The sequence below is a fragment of the Marmota monax genome, unplaced genomic scaffold (assembly GCF_021218885.2).
Source record: "Marmota monax isolate L192 unplaced genomic scaffold, Marmota_monax_Labrador192_F-V1.1 WCK01_AAM20220418_F8-fsc00276, whole genome shotgun sequence".
Lineage (NCBI taxonomy): Eukaryota > Metazoa > Chordata > Mammalia > Rodentia > Sciuridae > Marmota > Marmota monax.
Genome location: NW_026695204.1, coordinates 649100 through 664135, shown reverse-complemented (window position 1 = coordinate 664135; position 15036 = coordinate 649100). Strand labels below are relative to the sequence as shown.

Below are 15036 nucleotides of genomic sequence, written 5' to 3'. Positions count from 1 at the left end.
TATCTTTTCCCATTCCCTCCATTATGGAACTTAGAACTATGAAAAGAAGAGGGTGTGGTGGCTGGGAGGGTACTTTTATGGGGACTACAGCAGGGAGCATTGGGTTCCTGCTGTAACTTTACACTCAGAACTGCTGTGGGACACCTGCACATGCATTCGGTGCTCCTGACAGGGTGACTCTCCAGTCCATTTCTCGTGCTTTGCTTCCCCATCAGTCCTAACTAGGTTTGTACTTATGTGACCCACAGTTCTTAGACCTACTACATCCACTGCATTGAACTTTTCAAAATTACATTAGTCTCTGTCCTAATACCCAAGTGTCATCATTATTTTGTTCTTCCTTATTTATTGTTCTTCCTTAGTTATTAGGTGTATTTAGGTGTGCAGCTTGTGCATTTTATTCAAGAATGTGGCTTTTATGTGCAATTGTTAAAATGCTTTCTTCCCTTGGTTAGTAAGTGATCCCACCATTTTGTACATTCACCTGATATAGATATAGGTATACAAGTACAGGTCTCTATCTACACATTTCTATGTACACCTCTCTACATTTCATTGAGCTCTGGAGTTTTTTATGTGACCCATGTATGCATTTTGTATCGTTCTTCACAACAATGACATGATTCCAGAACAGTATGATTTGACCTCTGCTGTTGCTCTATGCACATTCATTGAAAAGTACATTTCTTAGCACGAAATAACAATCTTTTGAAAAATGACTGTAAGAAATATCTATATATTGATCCTGGTCACTAATGAGCAATTTAAAAAATTCACAACACCTGGAGTACTAGTTGATTCAGGCCTCGGCTAACTTGGTTTATGCGGATTCTAACAAAATATTTGAGAGAAATGGAGCAGAATATCTCCCTGAGCTTAAGTGATATACTCAAAATGCCTGCATGTTGTAAGGATTTCAAATGCTGAAATATATTTCATTACAGCGAAACATCAGCAGGATCCCTAGGGTTTGGATCATTTGAAAATACTGTATTGGAAAGGGCACCTTAATAACATCATAAAGCTGGAAGGAGAGAAGGGATATGAAGAACAATAGACATTTTTTAATCTCAGGGAAAAAAAAATCCATCTCAAGTTAGATTTGTTTTTATATTGGCTTTTCTTCTCCTTCCTCTTCACACATAAAATGTCTTTGAAATATTGACACATAAATAATTTCCTGCCTAAATATCTCAGAACCTGATTCCATCAAAGAGAAAGGAGTAGAAAGTTAGAGTTAGATTTCAGAGAAAAATCAACACCATGTTTGCTTTTCCTGGATCTGAGAGGCTTCCAGGGGATGGGAGGGGCTCTGGGCAGTTCTTGTCCTTTCCCCAAGTTCGTCTTCTGTGCTGCCTGTCTCACCTGACTGATTTTTAACATGGTGTTTCATCAGTTTCCCCTTAACATTGCTAGATCCTAAAAGGTATATTCGTTTTAAAAAGAAAGAAGGGAGGAAAGAGCTCCCGGTAACATCTGAGTGATATAGCTACTGTTTTTCCTCCTCTTTCACATCATTCAGTTTCTGTGAATGTTAGTTTTTCCATTCTTTCTCCTTTCAATCCATACTCCTAACTTATACAGAGAAGACTGTTATAAAATTTTCTTAAAAATAAAAAAAAAAAAACAGCATAGAAGCAATGCAAGCATATTTGACTGGTAGAATGGAGTCTGAAATCTCTGGACATGTGGCATCCTTTCCTCTGCCAGGGGCAGCCTTCAGCCTTGCTAGATCCTCTATGGGAGGATCTCATACTGAAGTTAAGATTTTAAATGTACTCATACCAGAGAACCCTCCAGTCCCCTAGGTAATCTAGATACTAGTGAGGGAAAGAGATAGTCATGCCAACATTCGTTAGTCTAAATGTCCTCTTTGAAATCAGGGAGAGGATTTTCAGGATCCCAGAAGACGCGTTATGAGCACTTTAGGCTGATAGTGATTTTCTTACTTGTGAGTACAGAGACCAAAACAGTTTGTCTCTATCTCTATATAGACTATATTACACCTGGGGGCATGGAATAGTTCAAATTTAATATGTCCCCTGTCCTATCTGCAATGAGAAGGCTTCACAGTGTGGCTTTGGATCCTCCAAGGTGTGTGCCGTTGTGTGCTGAGCAGCCCTGTCCAAGCTCCCCTGGGCGACAGCAAGTGTGGGTTTGCATCTGTGCGTGTTGTTACATGTGTTCTGCTCTTCTCTCCCTCTCTGCCGCTGCCCCTGCTCCTGCATCAGAGAGAGCCGCAGGTCTCTGCTGCCGCCTAGTAGTTCCTTGTCACAAAGGGATGCCAAGGCTTACCGATCTGTCTGTCAAAACCAAAGATGTCTGGGAAATCCCTCGAGAATCCCTGCAGTTGATCAAGAGACTGGGAAATGGGCAGTTTGGGGAAGTATGGATGGGTATGCTGAGATTCAATTACTCTCTTATTAGCTTCCTAGTTTGGGAAATCCCAAACCGCAAAGATGGAAGGTGAGAATAAAAACTTTATGACAAGAAAGAATTACTCTTCATAAGGAATCCTTTTTTTATTTATTTTAACTTCAAGATTCTGGAATTTATAGAAAACAGACAATAAATGGGCGAGGCTGACAGATGGCTCAATTGATGCTCTTATATGAACCTCAGTTCATAAACCAATAAACAGTAGAGGAAATGTTCCAGCCTGCATAAAATGTCTTGCCCTTCATTTCCAGCTGCAAATATTTGTTGAATGTCGCCCTAAAGGGCAAGTCACCTTCCATCTTTCCTAGTGCATGCATGATTATGGATTATAAGGACTGTGTTTTCTTTATTAATTCCCTTTCCTGTAGAGAAAGCTGATGGTTTGTGTTTTAACTTAACTGTGATTTCATCGAGTTGTGCCCCACAAACTTCTGGATTGGCTAAAGATGCTTGGGAAGTTGCACGTGACACCTTGTTTCTGGATACGAAGCTGGGTCAGGGGTGTTTCGCAGAAGTATGGCTTGGTAAGGCAGAGGGTGCATTTTGTTTTGGCTGTATCTCAAAGCCATTGAAAGGACAGTGTTGAACAAAAACATATATGGTCATTGGTACAGTGGCAACGTGAATAACTAGATGGACACAGGCCATCCTGATTTTCAGGACATGATGATGATACCTTGCAGTTCTCACCTGTTCTACTTCTTGTGGTTAAATACCTGCAGAACAGGAAACCAACACACTGTAAATGTGGTGGTTTTCTAAAAAATGGAAAGGTAAGATTATATATATGGCTATAAAGGAAGATTTTTTTTTTTTTTACTTACAAGGCCTGAGTTTGATTCCTGATAAGCTGACTAAAACAAACAAGGGGCTTATTTAACATCTTTGAGCCTCAATTTTCTCATCTGTAAAACCGGAGTGATATCCACTACATGTGTATGATTGTTGGGAGTATTACCTGGAACAATATGTTTAAAATCCCTTGCAGGTAGTATGTATTCGGTAGACATGCCTACTTCTATTTGGTTGCCACTGATTAAGCCAAATGCACTGGACCCTAGAAATTGCTTTTATAATTCCTTTGGGTCAGTTGCAGTTTTGCTTATCCATGCACTTACACCTCATCCAAAAATGACTATAGGTAAAACACGATTAAAGATTACAGAATCCTTCTTCCTCCTTCCTTAGAGTCTGTTTAAAATGATATAAGTAGATACCTGTGGCTATGTGCAATTCAGGTCTTTTTAATCTGCATTTTAAAAGTCAATGCATCCGGGCTTGGTGGTACACACCTGTCATCCCAGTGACTTGGGAAGCTAAGACAGAAAGATAAAAAAGGGCTGAGGATGTGGCTTAGTAGTTGAGTGCCCCTGGCTTCAATCCCTACTACCGCCTCGCCAAAAAAAAAAAAAAAAAAAAAAAAAGTTAATGTAGATAAAACAAGACTTGGCAAATAGTAAGTACTATACAGATATACATACTTGGATAGACAGATGGATAGTAGAAATACGCTCGGACATACACAGATGTGTGTTTCTATTATCCATCCATATTTCCCTCTCCCAAGTCACTGAGAACCCTTATTATTGTATCCATCTCTCTCTGGACTCTAAGACAAATTTATATGATCTTCTCCCTTATCTACCCAATTCACAATTGGAGTTATGGGTCCTAATTGGATCTTATAAGAAAAATTATTTTTAAATTTTATAATTATCAACAATAAATCAGTAGTACTCAGACCACTAAGATTTTCTTGCCCACGAAACATAAAACAGCATGTCATCATAATTGGAATGGATGCATCTGTAGTTTCCCAGGTGTTATTAGAGAGGAAGATCTCACTTTACTTAAATTTAGGGGTGTAAATCTCAAAGATCACTTACAAATTGTCAAGTTTTCCATTAATACTTACTGGTAAATATTTTATGAGATTTTTTAAGTCTCATGTTACAATTATATGAACCATGTTTTAACAGGATAAGGAGAATTGTCCCAATTTACAGAATTCTTAGATCCTAAAGTCATAGATTAAATACAAAAATAAATCTTAATATAAACCTGTCTTTCCAATAGAGAATAGCAATCTAAATTAGCAGATTTTTCTTTTCCCTTTATAAAATTACCCTTCAAAGCCTTAGGACTAACAATGGAATACACATAAAACCCAGCATTTTGTTTTATTTTTGAATTTGGGAGCTGAAAGACACTCAAAAGATAATCCAGTTCCGTACTTGTGTTTTACAGATGAGGTAACGGATCTCAATCATAAACCAGGCCTTGGATCAGCTAGTTTTTAACATGGGAAGCTTAAGTATTTCTGTTCCTTGTTAGCTGCTGTTTAAGTTCCCTAGTCTTCTGAATAGAAACCATCATTCCTGTTGTGGCTGACCATCAGTATACCTGAGGAATTTGTCTTACCTGAGAAAGTATTGGCAAGGAGACCTTCAGCTCCTTGCCAATGCTTTTGTGCATGCTTGGCTCAGTAGTTCCAGGACTCAGTCAAGTAGCTCATCCATTGCAGACAGTCAAAAGTCTGTCTCAAGTCAGTTTCCAAGCACCCTCAGTGTGTTACCACATTTTTTTAATGGCGCACCCATAAAATGGAACTTAACCAGATTTTTTCCATGTTTCTCTGTGAACTCAAGGATGGCTATTGGATGGCTAGACCTGTTTTAAACTTTTATCACTGTAAACAAGGGTCCAGAGCTTTGGTATATATTTGTAATCATGTGCCCAAGTGAAAAAAAGAAAATAATATGGATCAAAATAGAAATAAATAAATAAATAATATATCCATCGCCATTAAAAAAAAACTCATTTCTTTGTTAGAATACTTGACTGAATCCTTGCGATTGACTTTATCAAAAAAAAAGAGGTTTTTTTAAAAACTTAAAAATCTAACTTTATGCATGTAGCTATTAGTCAAAAACTTTTTTTTTTTTTTTTTTGCCATCAGAAGAGGATTTTGGATTTGACTTAATATTGTGGGATGTTTGTAGGTACCTGGAATGGAAACACAAAAGTAGCCATAAAGACTCTTAAACCAGGCACAATGTCCCCTGAATCATTCCTTGAGGAAGCGCAGATCATGAAGAAGTTGAAGCATGACAAGTTGGTCCAGCTGTACGCCGTGGTGTCTGAGGAACCCATCTACATCGTCACCGAGTATATGAATAAAGGTCAGCAATGCTTCTCCAGCTCACAGTTACTTCCAGGGGCTGTCTGAGAGAGGAAAATGTATCTGCCTTTTGTTTTTTTCCCAGGTTTTTGCATGATCCAGTATTCCGGCCAGGAAACACGAATTGTGTGCTTATAATATTTTTAAAACCGACTAACCTTGAGTTTGCCCCCAAATCTTTGTGAAATGCAGTGCCTTTTGTGTGTTGCACATGTCAGTAATTGAAGTTCTTCTCCATAATTAAAGCATTCACTTTAATATCAGGAGTGATATAGAGGCTAAGATAATTTGCAGTGATTTTGCATGCAGCAGCTTCTGTTAAATTTCCTTTTTGTAGGTCTAAATGATAAATATCTTATCTGGAAATGGGGATATAGCTCAATTGGTAGAGTGCTTGCCTCACAAGCATAAGGACCTGGATTTGATCCCCAGCATCACACACACACCCCAAAAATAAAAATCTTATCTGGGCTGTTTAATTTCCATCATTTCAACATCTTTTTTTTCCAGTTCTCCACTTAAATAACAGATGAAGAAATGGCATGCATTTTATTCCCCCTCTTTCTCCATACTCCCCCCCCATTTTGTGTGTGTGTGTGTGTGTGTGTCTTTATAATCAAACCAGCATTGTTGGAGATAAGGCCAGAAATCAGTTTGTTTTGGAAAAACAGATGAATCAAACAAGAAACAGCCATAAAAGGCTATGCATTGTACAACAGAGGACACCAGTGTAATTTTTCTCTTCCATGTAGTTTCTTTTAAAATATAATTGGAATTTTTTCCTGGCAGATTGTTTGTCCTTTGTATCCAGGGTTATTTTGTAAATAACTTTGTGATTAAAGCATTAAAAAAAAATCACTCATGGCCATCATGAGCTCTAGCTTCTGCAAATGATTATTTCCGCCTTAGTGTTAATTCTGGGCCTCCCCAGGCTGTGTTACAATAGCAGCTCTGAAGCGCCAGCTATTTTGTTTCAGATGTCTGATTTAAGGCTTGGCCAGCTGTGATCTCACTAGGCGGAGCTACCTGCTCCACCCATGTTCCTCATATATTCTTTTCCTGATTTAAAATCTATCCATAAGATAGGCCAGTGATTCTCAACATAGATTTTTTAGGCCCAGAGTTCAGAATTTCTGATTTGCTAGATCTGGGACAGGTCCTGAGAATTTGCATTTCTAGCAAGTTTCCTGCTGATGCCATTGCTGCTGGTCCCAGGACCACAGTTTTAGACTTCTCAGCTGGACTGCATTTTCCCCACATCACTCTTTTGTGCAGAGCTGATTGGAGTATGAGCATGCAGGGGTACAGTTCCTCATGTATCCCTCTTTGTGACATAAAGGGAGATTGAGTTCCCTTTCTTCTGGTTTTATCACATTTTTGTTGCCTTAGAAATCAAATCATTGCTGTTTGTTTTTTAAAAGGTAAAACCTGCTTCTCAATGCATAGAATTTTTTCCACCCTAGTTTTTTATATATATGTATATAAACATTTTTTCCCTTGAGGGCATCATTCCAATCAACTGCCATTTACTTACAGTAAAACCAAATACAGCCCTCCATCAAGAACTCTGTCTTTCAGTGTAAACTGAAATGGTTTTATGTTTTGTTCATAGGAAGTTTACTTGATTTCTTAAAAGATGGTGAAGGAAGAGCTCTGAAATTACCAAATCTTGTGGACATGGCAGCACAGGTAGGCCCAGGGGACTTGATTCTTGTGGTGGATGTAGCGACGTGTAAGTACATTGCATTGTGGTGTAACTCGCGTGCCTTTTCCTGGGTTCCACAGGTTGCTGCAGGAATGGCTTACATTGAGCGCATGAATTATATCCACAGAGATCTGCGGTCAGCAAACATTCTAGTAGGGAATGGACTAATTTGCAAGATTGCTGACTTTGGATTGGCCCGGTTGATTGAAGACAACGAGTACACAGCGAGACAAGGTGGGCACTCAGATGACAGTGGCTCCTGATTGCAACTTTACAAACACTCACTTCCTACACAACCCTTCCTTTTTACCATCCTTTCCTGCAGAACATATTTGAAAGGTCATCCTTAAACTGGATTTTTTCCTCTTTGATCTGGCAGGAATTTGATAGCTCTGCTGGTGGGAGATTGCAGTGGGTTCAGTAGATGGTTGAGATATTGCTTTTCAGTCAGTAGATGTCCACTCCTTTGGTCTTCATGGTTCATGCCACCATCCTCACAGCATCCAAGCCCAGGAGACTCTGCTTTTTGACAAAGAGGGCTATGGAAAGCCAAGGGGTCAGTCAAGTTATAGCTCATTCCTCAACCGGTCTAAATCTGAGCAGAAAACAGGAAGCATACTCAAAGTGGAGAACTTAATAAAATTGTGTCTTTTAAAAAGGAAAAGGAAGGATTTAGGAAAACCAACAGGGCCTGGTGAGGTGCCTTGGAGCTAGTAACAGCAGCAGAGCCAGGGCCTGAGAGGCAAGAGGCACGGAGTGGGCAGCAGTGGTCAGAGCGAGAGAGCCTCCTGGTAAGGAGGTAGCAGGGACACATAGGGCATTAATACCAGCTTCTAGGTCCCCTGCAGGCCCAGCCAGAAGCCAGAGGTCAAAGGAGCTTAGTCCTGAATCCTTATGGAGCAAGGGTGGAAAGGAGGGCTGGAGGGACTATGGAAGGTAACATCATAGTCCCTCAAAAAGCCCCATCTTCTTTCATCATTTGCCTCCCCCGCCCCCTGCAAAAATTCATGGAAATCAACCTTTAAGCAAAATACATCCCAAACCAGCAGCCACATCAGTGGGGCAGCATTTCAGGTGCTATTAGAGCACCAGATGCCAGGAAGGAGATCCCAGGGATATTTTCTGTTGTCCCAATCTTCACCTAAGCACACACCAGGAAAATGTGTGGAATTAAGTGGACAATTTGCAATCAGATGAAGGCTCCTGTGTAGATGATCATGCTTGTAACTGGGGAAGGGGCAGCTTGCATTGCCATCGTTAGCCAAAGCCTGGTCATTCTGTGCAGTGTCTGGAATATGTTATACCAAGGTGATGCTTTCTGCTGAATTTCATAGTTCTTCCTTTCCTTCTTCTCCTCTGTTTTGTTTTGTTTTCGTTTTGTTTTGGTCCTGGGGATTGAACTCAGGGGCACTTAGCCACTGAGCCACATCCCCAGCAATTTTTTTTTATTATTATTAAAATTATTTAGAGACAAGGTCTCACTGAGCTGCTTAGGCCTTGCTAAAATTGCTCAAGCTGGCTTCGAACTCACAATCCTCCTGCCTCAGCCTCCCGAGCTGTTGGGGTTACAGGTGTGCACCACCGCACCCTGCTTCCTTTTGATTCTTCATGCCAATTTCCTCCTCTCTTTATTTGACTCTGAGGATGGAAATGTTTTCAGCAGTCTCAAGTGATGAGGGAAAATGTTAAACTAAGACCCTGGCTGGTACAGACACTGTCCAAATGCTAAGTTACATGTGGGTCAGATAGCTCAGCTATTTGAATTTCCCCAGCACGCAGCAGTTCTTGTCCTGGAGCCAAATGCCCGCACAGCGAGCACACAGATGGTGCACCTTATCTATAATCAAAGGCACCCGTAGCCTTGATTGGCACTGGCAGAGCAGAGAGGAATGTGGGCATGTTTTTTAGGTAAGGTGAGCTGAGGGATGTTAGGAGCGACCATCATCTGAGAGCTGGTCCTGAATGAGCCCCTCAGCTGGAAGGACAGGGGGACCTGAATACTTGGTTTAGTAAAGGGTAAGCTCCTGGGACTGAATGGAGTCCCAGGGCCAGAGCTGTTTCTTCCCTTTAACCAGACTTTAGACTCCACAGTTTGTGTTTAACACTTTCGAACCATCAAAAAATGAGAAGGTTCAGGACCAGGAAAGCATATATGCTGGCAGAGTGCTGTGGATAGGGCCTGAGTAGTTAGTTCAAGAGTCGTTCGACCAGGTAAAGTTCCTCAGGATGTGGCCCCGGGTGATTGGCGCCCCTCACCACTTCCTTTCCGTCAGGCTGCTGCTCTGCAGGGGGCCGAGAGCTCCTGCGCTCAGCCTTGACCCCACAGCCTTCCTCCCCGTGTCTCTGCCCCAATGCCTTCCTGCCCTTCCTCAGCCCCACTGTCTCACAGCCATCTGAAGTCCTTCACAAAGCCCAGCCTCAACCCCTTTGTTCCACATTTCCTTTACATAATTTCCAAATGGAAGGTTCCATCCTTCCCTGAATACTTAGAACACTTTTTTCTTCTTTCTTTCTTGTCCTAAACAACTTCAAATTCTAGAAAGAGATAAGTAAAAAGAATCCAAAAGAACTGGAGAACTGAACTGGGGGCAAAAAGTAAAGCCAGAGGAGCTCCAGGATTTCCAGAGAACAAAAGAAATGCTCTCCTGCAACTGAGGGAAAGGAAGAACAGGGGCATGTATGGAATACCTCCACGCCCAGAATGCAAGGGAAAGGCTGAGGAACCTGGAGCAAAGCAACAGAAATAGATTCAGAGGGGCTAAGTCATTTGTGCAAAGTCACACAGCAATTAAAATGGCAGAGCCAGGTAGGGCTCACCTTACTGCATTCATCCTCTTAAGCTATGCGTAAGACAGTGATTAAAAGAATAGAAAGTAGAAATGGAAAGGATTAGTTGTAAGTCCCTTTTCCCCTTTATTTTATGGGAAAGTTTTTAAGGGGCTCCTTCTAATGTGCATGTGTGTAGGGATTGGAGAGACTTTCGTTTTTCAGTACTGGGACAACCCAGTTATTTATCAATTTCCTCCTGAGGGTCTGCTCTACCCTGGCCTCTTCAGTAGACAGAAAGGGCCTGGTGTGTATCTGCTGGTGTGCTCTGCAGATGGCATGTGTGCTGCATGCTGAAGCTTTTACCCGGGATTAATCAGCTTCTCCAGGCAGCTGGTCCATGTGCCTAATAATATTTGCAAGTCGGGTTTTATGTTACCCGCAGGCCACAGCCCCGCCACATCTTGATTATGGGAGTGCAGGCAGTGTTCAGAAACATGTGCCAAACTCAGATATTTTAAGACCGCGAATGACAATTGTTTGCAAAACAGTTGTGAGTTTTCCATCTCAGGGTGCACTGAAATGTCTGTCACCCCCACCCCCACCCCCAGGCGAAGGAATGACAGCACAGTGTATGTTGTGGTTAGAATTTGAAGCTGTTATGCAGTCTTTCATGTGTTCCTTACCTCCTGTCACCCCTTCCTGCCTCTGACTGTGAGCAGAAGCCCCATGTCAGAGAGGAGGTCAAGGCCAGGCCTGTCCTGTGAGGGTGGTCCTTCACTGACAGCATTATAGAAACAACACGAAATATATTTGAGATTGCTTATTCTCAGTTACCTGGATGTCTCACCCAATTGGAGCAGATAGTTCTTCTTTAGCCATAAACTCTGCTAAATTCTGTCCATTTAGAGTCTTGTTATTGGGTGCTGTCCATAAAAAGAATGTGCTAGTAGCTGCTGATATAAAGAAGCCTAAGCCAGGCATGGTTTATATAGACCTATAGTTCCAGCTACTAGGGAGGCTGATGCAAGAGGATCACTTAAGCCCAGCCTGGGAAAGAGAGCAAGACCCTATCTCAAAAAAAATAAAATAAAGATGCCTAAGACCACCTAGGGTCACAGCTAGCCAATGTGTAGAAGAGCACATCAAAGCCTTAAAGTCAGACAGAACAGGTTTAACTTTCCCACAGTGGATTTGCTTATGTGTAAAATGGAAATATATCTTACCTGCTTTATGGATTTTTGCAAAGATTAAATGAAATAATACATGCAAAGTGTTTCATCCAGTGCCCAGCACAGAGACAGAGGTAAATAATATTACTTGTTACTATGCTGTTTTGTTTTACACAAGGCTAGATTACTGCAGAATAAATAAACAGATGGACTGTAGATACATTGGAAAGGCTCAAACACTATTTAGAAAAGAAAAGAGGAGCCAGATAATTCCCAGGGAGTCAAATGAAGGTAATTGTGAGAATGGAATGACCAACAACAGAAATGAGCAAGTTGGAAGAAGATCTTACTTTTCAGAGAAAGAGGATGAGTTTGGTTTGGGGTGTGTTGGGTTTGAGGTGACTGTGGTAGTACATACAAGCCCAGAGAGGTCAGCAGGGTGTCCTCACAGCCGCCTCCCTGCCACAGCTCCCAGAACCCTTGCAGCCCCCAACTGGGCCAGGGCACAGGGGAGCCTGCTGTGGCCCTCACTCTCCGCCTATCCCCTGGGGTCACCAGCATGCTTCTCCCCAGGACTTCAGGCCAACCAGCATGCTTCTCCCCAGGACTTCAGGCCACCATCAGTTCCTTCCCATGGCAGCTGAGAAGCAGTGGCAAGCCCTCCACAGAATTGCTCTTTCCTCCTGGGCTTTCCTGCAGCTCTGTGCTGACTAGTCTCTATTTAAACCTAACAAGTACAGGTAGACATGGCTTGTGTGTAAGAATCACTTGCTTTTGTGGATACTTTCATGTTCTTTTTGAACCTCAACATTCGTACAGTACAAGGAACAAATCTGAATTTTGCAGCTGGGTGCATCTTCACCTGCGTGTGCCCCTGAAACCAGCCGTAAAGAAAGACGTGCCCCAGCAGGCGCCTCAGTCCCACAGGCAGCCAGTAGCCACCCCCAGAGGGAGCCTGTTTTCCTTCGACCGCTGTAGATTTCCTTTTGCTGTAAACGAACTCCATCTGCACGAATCGTGTGCCGTTCCTCTTTGGCTTGGCTTCTTTCCCACCCTTATGTTGGGAGATGCAGCCGTGTTGCCTTGTGGCCCAGCATCTCTTCCCCCTTCCCGACACAGACATGGCGTAGCTCACCCATCCTGCTGTGGATGACCGTGGGGAACCTTTCCCTCTGGGGCCACACTCAACAGGGCTGCAGGGTGTGGACAGTTTCCCTCCTGTCTGGGTGTCTCCTCCTGAGGTGGAAGCACTAGTCTCAGGATAGGCCAAGGGGAGCCTCACAGACTCAGGACACACAGTACCTGTGCCACTTCACAGTGTTGTGCTTCCCTCCCCAACGCTGAAGAGCCAGGGGTTGAAAGTTCGGAGTCCTGGGTTCGCACCAGTTCTGTCGCCTCCAAGCCTGGTTTCCCTGGGCAAATCACTTAAGGTTTTTGAGCCATATTTTTTTCTCATTTGTAAAATGGAGATAACAAAAATAATTGCCTCGTATAATTATTGTGACAATTAACGTTCTATGGAAAGTTCTGTGAGTGCTATGAGACATAAAAATCGTTGTTATAACCTTAATTTTGTGATCGACATGTTTTCCTTCAAAAAGGTCTTCATTTCCTAAAAAAAAAAATTTAAAGAAGGACTATTAGTAATCAATAGAAAAGAATCAATCTTTTAAGAGAAAAAGTGTGGGGGGTGGGGGGGTGTAATTTCATCACATGGGCCTCTATCTGATCAGTCACCACTTTGATATTATTTACTCATCCTGAGGGACCCCCCCCCCACCCTGAACCACAGCTTTGAGTCACTTCTCAGCTGTTGTCATTGGGCAGACCTTCTCTTTCCCCATTTTCCTTTTCTATTAAGCCCTATCCCTACCCCCATGATGCTTGTGTTGTTTTAATCTTGTCGATTCTGAGTGCCAGGCAGGCATTCTCAGCATTTCCCATATCAACACACACACACACACATATGCATGCATGAGTACAGTGGCAACAATCATCCTGATTATCCACAAAGCAAATCTTACTGCTTCTTTATAGGGGTGATTTGGCCTAAAGTCCAGCAAAGCACCCGTGTGGGCACAGAGCACATAGTAAGTGCTTAATGTATACAGCAGTGGAAATAGCCACAGTCACTGTCCCCTCTCTACAGTCTTCTTTGACCTGCTTTCTGGCTCTCTGAGCAATGTACGCAGCACTTCCCAGAAATCAAATGCTGTTGTGGCTGCAAGAACCTTCAGAAGGGAGTGTTTGTTAGGTCACTCACTGTCCCCTGCACACTGCAAGATTGTCTTTGGGGCAAGCACAGAAGCTTTAAAACTAGACAGCCTGTGCTCAAATGCTGACTCTGCCATATCCCTAGAGTGTAAGGTCTGGTTTCTCTAAGCCTCATCCTTCTCATCTGTAAAATAGGGTTGATGTCAATTACCTTCAAGTTAGTTGTAAGAATTAGAGCAAAAGCTGTTGGTATTCACTCCTCTTTGCTCCTCCCAAACCTCTTTCCTTCTTCCCACACCCACTCCACTCCCAACCCCAAGAGGCAGGGCTGGATCAGGTTGGGGTGTGACCCATGAAATCAAATTATCTTGGTATGAATGTTATTGCTGCTAATTTGCTATATAAAACCTTGGACAAATTACTTAACCTCTCTGAGCCTTCATTTTCTTCTCTGAAAAAATGTATGATAATTATTATCTGCATCATAGAATTGTTGGATGGCTTTCCTGGGAATAGATGTAAAAACCTATAGCACAAAGCAAATGCTGAGTTAGTTGTAAGGAGTAGTAAGTAGCTGCAGTTGGTGGTAATAGTAATAGTGATATTATCGATATTGATCTTATGTATGCTAATAACCATATTTATGTCACGGGCAACCCTGAACACACACACACACACACACATACACACACACACAGAGGCATGTGCCCACAAACATGTACTGCATTGGATTTCCTGACCTTCCCATCATGGTCCCTCCCATGCATAGGAACCGCCCTGCAAGCCTCTCTCCTCCTTTGAATCATCATGAAGAACAGAACATGGAGTTGCCCTGTGGTTTTGGTTGGTTGGTTGTTTTGGAGTTCCAAATTAGTGACAGAATCGTTGCTGAGAAAGCAAATGTCAAGACAATGTAGTCTTTGATCTTTAGAATATCTGAAGAAATAGGGGCGTTTGGAACTTTGTATAAGACTGCTGGTTTGTGTATTAAACGGGAGAAGAAAAATGTGTCTGTTCAAATGCTCCCTGTATTGAGGGTTTAAATTGAATAGATTATTGTCTGGAGGAAAATTCACGTGTAAATTAGACTACGAAGAATTCATAATTGTTACAGTTTTCATGTTAATTATTTCATGTTAAAAAATTGTTACTGCATAAATTAACACATTCTTTCATGGAGAACATATTTTAGAAAGATTTGTTACTTTAATAACTCTTTGTGTATTAGAAATCCCAGATGCCGGTACTAATTAAATAAAATCAGATTTTGGATTCAAAAAGCACAGTAGCCATTTAACACAAACAAGCAGGCAGCTAGGTTGACAAACACAGTCAGGAAGAAGTGGATCCCTATTCCTTTCAAATTCTGGATTTCACAATTCAGAACTGTGAATTCAATTCCTGTCCTTCCTTTGTATTACAACGGCTGGGGATTATTAGACTCAGAGCACCAGCTTTCCAGCTCAAGGGCTCCTGCAGAATTATTAATCAGCCACCTCTGAGGCCCCTGTAATCCGGTGGCAGATCAAGGCTGATCTCGCCGTGAGATGCCCTCCCTC

The 15036-nt window shown here is 42.1% G+C and overlaps 1 protein-coding gene across 3 annotated transcripts in view; it reads left to right on the top strand.

Moving 5' to 3' along the window:
• Fyn (FYN proto-oncogene, Src family tyrosine kinase) overlaps positions 1-15036 on the top strand; it is a 200314-nt gene that overhangs the window by 160364 nt on the left and 24914 nt on the right. For 2 of the 3 annotated variants that reach the window (XM_046429928.2, XM_058574384.1), the window contains 4 exons: positions 2232-2396; positions 5442-5621; positions 7233-7309; positions 7406-7559. In XM_046429928.2, coding sequence (XP_046285884.1) covers positions 2232-2396; positions 5442-5621; positions 7233-7309; positions 7406-7559 — 576 coding nt within the window. Of the gene's footprint in view, positions 1-2231; positions 2397-2807; positions 2964-5441; positions 5622-7232; positions 7310-7405; positions 7560-15036 lie in introns of all 3 variants that reach the window. The other variant, XM_046429929.2, reaches the window with a different exon arrangement.